We start from the raw sequence: 9,452 nt of genomic DNA on the forward strand, positions 1-9,452 counted from the left end.
GAGTGGTAGGGCCAGTCCCAGCTGCTGGGAATGCCGCCCCTCTGGGAAGGGCCCGAGTCGCCCCAGCCCCTCCCTCCCCACCCACCCGCAGTGCCTCCTCTGCGCGGGAGCAATGCAGAATGCCGGGCTAGTGTCTCCACGCCTCCTCCCGACTGCTGGGCACCCGGGAGCCAGGTTTCCGCCCGCGCGCTCCGACTGGTGCAACCGGTTCCCGCGCTCGAGCGCGCGGGGCTCAGGCCTCCGCAGCGGCGCCGCCTCCTGCGTTTCTGGTGTCTCCCGCTCCCGCGTCCTCTCAAAGCCTAGATCCCCGACTCCCCTTCCCCGCGCTCGAGACCCTTCTTCCGGGACTCTTTCCCTTATTCAAGACTAGGAGGGCTGAAGCTGGCACTGTGGGCAGTGCGCAGCCTGGCAGCGAATCCCGCTCTTCCCGCGTCCAAGACCAGCGGCGGGAAGGTCTTTGCACACTCAGCGTCTCCCGCCCTCCACTCCGCGGCTACAGCGCAGCCAATCGGCTTCTGCGGCAGGAGAGCTGCTATCCAATGAGAGCAGAAGGACGCCAAGATCTCAGGCCAGATGCGCAGTTCCCTCGGCAGTTTCCCCGGAGCGCGGGACTGCTGGAGGTTCCCTTAAGCCGCAAGCGCAGACTGGTGACGGCTCGGTTCCGGACGGACTCTTGTCTTAGGTGAGTTTCACCTTTGGTCCTGGGGCTTATCTGGAGTTTTGGGAAAATTCAGTGGCTGAGGCACAATTCGAAAAAAACTTAAGGATTGGGTAGAGGGGGTGGGGAAGGAAAAAAACCCAAAAAACAAAAAACATCGTCCTGGATACTGTTGTTCCCGAAAGGGGAACTGAGATCTATCCCTGGACGTGTAAAAAGAACAGAGTAAAGTAAAAGGACGTGTATTACTTTTGCTGTGCCCAAGGGTAGACGTTGTAATTTTAAAAACTGATGGGTCTTGTAAAAACCAACCTTAACTTCGTAAAAATGTGTCTTAAGATCAGCCTCTCTCTCTGAATTCTGTGTATAACAAACCATGTCAAATGTGTTTTCCTGGGTGAGCTTCTTTCCAAGATAAAATATTCTAAGTGGCAAATGTTGATTATGTTCTCAGGCAGGTTCACATAACTTGCTAACTACATTTTATTCACTGTTTTCATCAAGGTTAATTTGCTGTTTCAGGAAACTTTTACCCAGTGACATAAAAGCTGCAAATATCTTTACTGTTTATTCCAGTAACTTCTTCAAAGACCCAATCATTCTTCAAAAGAAAACATCAAAGTACAGTTTACATACCAAGACTTCCTGAACCCTTGCCTGAGCATCCTTGCCCTGTTACAGCCACATCCTAAACTGTCACCCAGTACTTCCTTTACCCTAACCAATCCCCCACATTAAAGACACAACTTAAACCGGACTTCAGAATCTTAACAAATAACTCAACCTTGCTGTCCCCTCTGAGACACTAGCAAAATCCTGTCAAGTTCTTGCTCTCCATGACCTCTGTAAGCATTCCTCTTAGCTTTGTCTTACCAACAGGTTGCTCTGGTGATATTTCTGGGAGCCAACAGTTGACATTTTTGGAGGTCCCAGCAAGACCTAGGCAGTTTCTGCTGCTGCAGCAACACCTTCAAGCCAGAATCACTGTGTGCCTCTGAGGTCCCTGCAACCTTCTCTTCCGGCACTCTCTGAACGCAAAGGTAGAGGAAGTAAATCTTATACTAGGTTGAACTCCAGTTTCTCTTTGTTAAACTCCCCAGGTGATGAGTTTATTTTGCCCCTGGGAGTAAAGAAACCTTTTTAGGAATCCTTTTGCTTACCTGATGCAAATTTTCAAAGCTCTTATGCTTGGTGAAAATCTGCCTTAGCAGCAGCACTACAGTGTGTCCCTATCCTTGTCACTTGTGGTTGTACTTGTGTAGAGGAAAAAGGTGTACGCTGCGCTAAGTCGGCTTCTCCAGCCAGTCCTGGGGACGAAGACGTCCAGAAGGTTTTGTTTCAGGCTGGAGGGACCGTCCGAAACAACCGCAGCATGAGTATTTCACTCTGGAGTTCCCCCAGCAGCCAGGTTCCTGCTTTCCCAGTTGTCCGAAGAAAAGAACCCAGAGAGATGGCGGTGGGGAGGAGTGGAAGGGCGTAGGCTGGAGGGAGCCTGGAGGAAATGAAAACGAAAGTCTCCAAAGGGCCAGAGGGCGGGGCAGTTCCTAAAAGTCAGGCGGGCTTTTCAACTCTTATCCCCACCTCCCTCTTGCCTGGTCGGTCGGAGCCGAAGTGGGAGCGCTCTCCGTGGCCAGCCGTGTGCGGAGCTGGGAGGCGGGCTTCGCTGCTCGAGGGCTCGCGCGCGCCGCCTGCACCTGGGCTGGGCGCTGGCGGAGGGCGAGGGGCGCGCGGCGCGGTGAGCGCACGGCGGGCGGGTGGAGGAGAGGGGGAGGAGGGAGAGAAAGAAAGGCGGGACGGAGGAGGGGGAGAAAGGAGAGGAGGGAGGAGGAGGGAGCGGGGAGAGAATCATTTCTCATTTTACAAACAGGAAACTAAGGCTCAAACAGGCTAAAGTGAGTTCCCTGAAAGCTCGTTCCCAGGAAATGACGGAGACGGGGCTCCTGCCCCATTGTCAAATTGTGAACTCAATAAGCATAGTCTTTAGGTAACTAACTTGACTAGAAATTCGGGAACTAGAGCTTAAACTGAACAACAATGTGCAGAAGTAACCCAGGAGGTGAGCATTCTAGAAACAACTTCTTTGTTGTTTTCAACAAATCAATGATTTTTCTAGAATAGAAGAGACTCAAAAGACATAATAAATAAAGACAACCTATGTGCTTCAGTTGGATCTTGGTCTGAATAAATTAGTATTGTGATGGTATAAGAAAAAGTCCAAAATTTTTAGAGGTGGAAAGTGATAATTAAGCTTAAAATGGCATGATGTCTCTTAACTGTAAAATAATGTAGTAAAATGAAAAGATGATGTAAATTTGCACAAGAAAAAAAGGAAAACAGAATAAGCACATTGCCCATGTAATAAGTGATATGTGGTAAGTATATGGAGGCTCATTATACTATTCTCTTTTTTCTCTATGTGAAAACGTTCATAATCAAAAGTCATCAAAAATATTCTCTTTGGATCTTTGTGACCTTCAGTGGATAGTTTAATCTGTCTGGGTGTTCAAATTCCTTATCAGTGAAATGGGGCTAATAATATACCTGTCTCCCAGGGTTGGAAGAATTATATGAGGTGGTTTATGAAAAGCACTTAGAATAGGACATAATTCCTCATCTGCACACACCATTCATTCACTGAACGTATCTTTGCGGAGGGCTTGCTCTATGACAGGCTTTGTGTTAGATGCTGGGATCCTGAAGACAGATGGCTGCTACCCTCCACGGCTTTCGTTCTAGTGGTATTTATCACTGTTGAAGATTTCACTCTTTTATTGACATTGTTCATTCTCTTCTGGGGAGCCATCAGAAGAAAGCTAGATGGGGAAGTACCTCTTTAAACAAAAAACTAAAGCTGCAACTAAAGTTTCTCACTGTCTTCCCACTTCAAGTTTATTTTGTCTTCATGGTCCTACCCAGTTCTTTTCCCATCTGTTTCCCTATAATTATATCATCCCTGTATCATCTCCATCTTAAATGGAGGCCAGATTTTAACATCAATGTATCTAGAAAACATTTTTTGAATTTTCCAACTGGACGATCCATCTGTAGGGTATATATACCTGCATTTGAATTGCATCCCTGCCATGTAGCCCTGGCCTTGGGCAGGTCACCTGTTTTCTCTGAGTTATACTTTGCCCATCTGCAAAATGCAAGTATACCTACGTGGTATATAAGCAAGCACTGGAAATTAGAGGTAATTTTTGTAAAGTATTTAGTATACTGATCTATATGGTTCAGATCATTATAATTAGTGGATAAACTGTCTACATGCTATACTAACATCTCTGAGGAAAGCGATGCTGGAGGGCAAGGGGAAAGGCAGGCTATGGGGTCCCTGTTAATCTGATCCTCTGTACGAGTAATGGTAGCTATGAAGATACTGCTGTAACGTGAACCTTTTGGAAATTAGTGTTTCAGCCAATACAGAGACGTTCATCTTCAAGCCATCATGAGCTCTAAGAAGCAGAGGCCACAGAAGGACTCATATGAAAAGAATAGCAAGAAAATTGAGCACTACTTTTCTAAGGTATGTTTGTAAATACTGTTTATGGAAGATACCAGTATTAGGCTTAACCCTCCTTGACACTGGGCTTTACAGTCCTTCCTGTCAAGAAATTATGCCATTTTTCTTGTAGGGAAATTATGTAGGGAATAGTAAATAAGTTAAAGTCTGTCTCATCCATTTTATGCTTCTTATTTTGGTGGGATGATGGTACGGAGGAATTTTAATAAAACTCTTAGCCGTATCAAAGCAGACTTTGATAAAATCTGTTGTAACACCTTCTAAACAACAACCAAAAAATCAAATATAACATATTACAGTAAACTGTGGAATAAAAGCAAAATTAATGCTATTTCATGACATGAAAGTATATACCATCCCAAACATGGTTGATCTATTTATTCAGTAACAATAACAACCTACATTTGTATGGCGCTTTACAGTTTATAAAACAATTTTTTTAATGTTTTTTCTTACCATAACCTTGCCAGGCAGTTAGGGAGGGTTTTATTCTCCTCAATTTGTTTACGAGGAGAGAGGGGGACTGAGTTGCTGCTTAAGGCAGAAGTGGAATGAATACTTGGACTAGTGTTGACTGACATTAAGTTGGGGCTCTTTCGACTAATGGGGCACTGTTATCCTATCAAACCAGTATCTCCTTTCATGAGTCTTAAAATACTCTTTGAATTAATCAACAAGAAGGCTGAGAAATGGTAAGCATTTGAAAATGCAACTTAAAAGCCTTTAACTTTTCTCTTAGTCTAGTCCTAACTAGAACATGTGAGTATTCAGAAAAGCCGAAACCAACCTAGTTCTGTTTCCCTCTGCCCTACTCCATGACAGAGCAAGCTAATTGCCCTGGTCCCTCTTGAAAGTGTCTACATCTGCCCGAGAATCTCTTGACTAGTCAGAAATCCATTACAGTGTTCCGATGGGGTGTGTGACACTTCTGACAGCCTTAGGCTGAAAGGATGGTTCTCTGAGAGTCTGTATGTATGCCCAGAGTACATTTATACTGCCTTTTGTTCCTTTTTCTCTTTTGTTTTGGCGTTTCGGGATCCAAAATATTAGTACCATTACGAAGAAGGAAAATAAAAGTTAACCTATCTATGTGCCAGTCATTGTACTAGGCGTTGTCACACATGATGTTACACTTAATCCTTACAAGAATCCTGGCATTGTTATTCCCATTGTAGCAAGTGTCCTCGCTGGCACATGAACCCGTATCTGTTGATGCCTGTGCCGTAATGAATATGACTTGGGGAAAACATATCTTTTAGACATAGGAAGCAGATGCTCTTAAATTTTTATTGAATTTCTCTATTCGATTAACCCTCCCCTGTAATTCCTCTCCCTTCCCCTACTCCTGATTTTTAAGATAATGCCCTATAAAAATAGGAATCATGAGTATAAAACTTACAAAAAAGGTTATATAGTCTAATGGAAAAAATACTGGAGTACTGATACTCAATTTATTCATTGGTTATTATGTGACCATAGGAAAGGCACTTAATAAGAAAAACTTTCTGTATCTCAGTTTCTCCATCAAAAGGACAGAGAGGCCATATTTATTCCTCCTCACTTTATAGAATTTGGGGATTAATTGATATAATAGAGAAAATAGAGTTCTTTGCCTGATAGATGCTAAGTGAATCAGAGTTTTTATTATTAGAAATAACTATATTATTGTGACCAAATGATTACATAACTGATGATGGTTTTGTCTAACATTTAATGCCTGAAAATAAACCATGGTTACTTATTCTTGCTGAGTTCGGTGCTTTAAGAACAGATCACTATGCTCAAAAAAAGTAAAACTTTTATAGCTGAAAATAGTAAACAAGACTTGAAGTAACACTATGAGAGAGCTGGCAGACTTTTCAGCATCTCTGTTTTTGATGCACCTGGAAAAAAATTCTCTCTTTCCTCATATTTCTCAGGAAAAAAAAAATGCACTAGTGTAGCAGTATTAAGAGCTTGTCTGACTGATGAGATGGGAAACTCAGCTTTTATTTTGGATCCCAACTCAAATTCCGATTTAATTCTATTCACTGGCCTTTTGAGATTGGCTCTGAGTTTCACAGATAAATTTTGTGAATGGCATGCTCAAAAGAAAAACAAGAGACTTAGGGTTGCATTTGTAGCTTTAAAGTATGTAACATTTGTTTTTAGGTCAATGAAAAGCAGCAGAATAATCCCAGTACTTCTCAAATGAAGACGGACTCTAGAAAAAGTTCAGAGAATATAGCCAACGCCCAGGCTGAAGGACCCAAAGACCAGACTGTATCCCAAGATAAGACAATTTATGTTCACTTGAATGTAAACCTCAAGAAAAACAAAAAAATGCCAGTTGTGCTCACGCATACTAATAAGGCTAGCTTATACATGGCACTCAGCACTCTCAAGGCTGTCAGAGAAGTAATGGAATCTCATCCAGACCAAGAAATGCTGGTATGTGGCAAAAGTGGAATTGAAGGATACTTAAACCTTGGAATGCCCCTGAGCTGTTTTCCTGAAGGCTGCCACGTGGAAATCACCTTTGGTCCATGTAAAGCAAAGCAGGAAGAGGTGAAGCAGGTATTCCGCCAGCACAACAACATGTCTACTGATGACTGCGTCAAGTTTTATATTCACGCAGTCGGGAAGGGCCCCAGGAAAAAGATTGTCAAGTGCGGGCAACTTCACAAAGATGGGTGCAAACTCTGCATCTTTGCCTTCAAAGGAGAAAGCATTAAGAAGGCTCTGTGCGAGGATGGCAGATTTCTTCCTGTTCTGGAGAATAATGATTGGAAACTCATTGAAAACCTGAACTGCATTTTAGAAAGCTCACAGAAGGTTGATCACCTGGAGGGCAAGCTCTTTCAGCTTAGCATTGAGAAGAAAAGTGTGGCTGCCGTGGCTACTGTGGCTGCTGTGGCTACTGTGGCAGCAGCTGCTCAGAATTCTGAGTCACAGGTGATAAACCCCTCTCGGTTGATAGAAGAAATTGTCAACCAGTACCCCAGTTTGAAAAGAGAAAGGGATAAAATTAGAGAAAACTTTGAGAAAGAGAAGCAAATAAGAAAGGGGAAACAATTATTTAAATTGCATAAAGCAAACTTTGGGAAACTGACCAAAAACTCTACTTTGGTTAAAGTCCACAAACTTCTTTCTCATCTCAGTAATTCAGTTGGGTTCCTATCATGGGACAACAATGGGAACACAGGTTGTGCCACTTGCTTTGTCTTTAGTGGGTTGTACCTTTTCACTTGTCGGCATGTAATAAGTGATATTGTGGGGAAGGGAGTAGAGCCAAGTATGTGGGCCCATGTCATTGGTCAATGTGTAAAGGTGACATTTGTTTATGAGGAGTTCCTAGAAAGAGAAGAGAACTACTTTTTCGTTGAACCTTGGTTTGAGGTATCTGATGTAAATCTTGATTATGCTGTTCTCAAACTGAAGACCTATGGACAACAAGTACCTGTGGGATTATACAATGGAATTGGTCCTGCACCACATAGTGGGTTGATATATATTATTGGCCATCCAGATGGGCAGGCAAAGTCTACTGATGCTTGTTCTGTGATCCCACAGGGTCAGCGTGAAGAGGCGTATCAGGAAAGTCTTCAGGCTAGGGAAGCAGAGAGTTATAGTCCTGGCATGCAGTATATCCATATGCACACTCAAAGAAGTTTCCCAGAAACAATTCGAGAGTCTGGCTTGATCACTTATCACACCTCTTTTTACTTGGGATCTTCTGGCTCCCCTGTTTTTGATTCAAATGGTTCATTGGTGGCCATGCATACTGCTGGCTTCCCTTATATCTACCAAGGTGAGTTTTCTAGCATCATTGAATTCGGCTCTACTCTGAAATCCATCCTCTCTGATATCAAGGAAAACCATACAAAGTGGTATGAAGAAGTATTTACAAATCTGCAGGAAGTAGAAATGGTGAGTGTTTAGGATGAGGAACAGTGAGAATTCAGTCAGTTTGCCACCTTTAAGGGAATTACCTATGGAATTGTTATTCCATAAGCAATGATGATAGTTTTCTACCTTCCACAATGGTCAGTCTCATAAAAAAAATAATAATTAATGTTATCGACCACTTCCTATGCACCAAGCATTTTTCTAAGCACATGAAGAGACTAGTCTTAACAACTCTATGATGAACTGGACTATTATCCCTGTGTTTTCTCTTGCAAATGCCTGTATTGTTGCTGTGGTAGCTGCCTCCAGTGCTGCTGGATAGCCGCCCAGCTTTATAGCACCCCCATACTAGGGACACCTCTTGCTGACTGCTTAGGGCACGTTGCTGAAGAGGGTGGGCGGGTCGTGTGAGATTGTAAGAGCTCTTCACAAGAGGGGAAGTAGAATGCTGGAGGAGGCAATCAAGGGGAAGTAACCACCAGTTGACCTTCGAGCTGGACCCGGGCAGTTGGAGGCACTTCTGTCCTTGGAATGTACACTTTGCCTACCATTCCCACAGAGAGAGCTGTTCCAAGGACATAGCCTTGACTTTGAAATACTATATGATATCACTTGTAAATGGACTCTAAAAAATAATACAAATGAATCTATATACAAAACAGAAACAGACTCATCGACATAGAAAGCAAATATGGTTCCCAAAGGGGAGAGGGAAGAAGAGAGGGACAGATTAGGAGTATGAGATTAACAGATACAAACTGCTATACATAAAATCGATAAGTAACAAGGATTTACTGTATAGCACAGGGAATTTTATTCAATATCTTGTAATAACCTATACTGGAATGTAGTCTAAAAAATAGTCATATCACTTTGCTGTACACCTGAAATTAACACAATATGGTAAATCAACTATATTTCAATTAAAAAAAATTCTGGCAAGAGGGTGCAAAGATCTACCCATCTTATGACCTCTCAAGCCAAGCTTATATGTAAGTTCCCTTGCTTATTAAACTGCTACCTATCAATCTGGAGTGCTCTGCCTCTTTCTTTGGTCTCTTCTTGCCCTCCGTGTACAGGGGCAGTTTTTGATCTAATAAGCTTTGCCCCAACCATCTTAAAAGTAGTAGGTGCCTATCCCACTTCTGGGCATATATCTGGAGAAAATTCTAAATCAAAAAGATAACATGCACCCCAGTGTTCACAAAAGCACTATTTACAAGCACTATTTATAGGCAAGACATGGAAACAACCTTCCATGTCTATTGATAGATGAACAGATGAAGAATTTGTGGTATATATAGACAATAGAATACTACTCAGCCATAAAAAAGAATAAAGTAATGCCATTTGCAGCAACATTGATGGACCTAGTGATTATCA

At 42.7% G+C, this 9,452-nt stretch overlaps 1 protein-coding gene and 1 long non-coding RNA gene across 2 annotated transcripts; one reads left to right on the top strand and one right to left on the bottom strand.

The window, feature by feature from the left end:
- Positions 1-579: 579 nt before the first annotated feature.
- On the bottom strand, positions 580-2,444 carry LOC116666388. Its single transcript, XR_004323208.1, has 3 exons — positions 1,819-2,444; positions 1,532-1,686; positions 580-712 (listed from the first exon to the last, which is right to left on the bottom strand). It is a non-coding gene; the product is annotated as an uncharacterized LOC116666388 (long non-coding RNA).
- Positions 1,560-8,788, top strand: FAM111A (family with sequence similarity 111 member A). The gene is made up of 3 exons (XM_032488729.1): positions 1,560-1,698; positions 4,068-4,184; positions 6,333-8,788. The coding sequence occupies exons 2-3, from the start codon at positions 4,107-4,109 to the stop codon at positions 8,100-8,102; spliced, it is 1,848 nt and encodes a 615-aa protein (XP_032344620.1). The 5' UTR covers positions 1,560-1,698; positions 4,068-4,106; the 3' UTR covers positions 8,103-8,788.
- Positions 8,789-9,452: the final 664 nt, after the last annotated feature.

Source organism: Camelus ferus, chromosome 10 (genome assembly GCF_009834535.1).
Source record: "Camelus ferus isolate YT-003-E chromosome 10, BCGSAC_Cfer_1.0, whole genome shotgun sequence".
NCBI classification, from domain to species: domain Eukaryota; kingdom Metazoa; phylum Chordata; class Mammalia; order Artiodactyla; family Camelidae; genus Camelus; species Camelus ferus.

Coding starts and splice junctions, on each gene's coding strand:
- FAM111A (XM_032488729.1), top strand. CDS start 4,107: ATGAGCTCTAAGAAGCAGAGGCCACAGAAGGACTCATATGAAAAGAAT. Junction 4,185..6,332: donor TTGAGCACTACTTTTCTAAG/GTATGTTTGTAA, acceptor ATTTGTTTTTAG/GTCAATGAAAAGCAGCAGAA.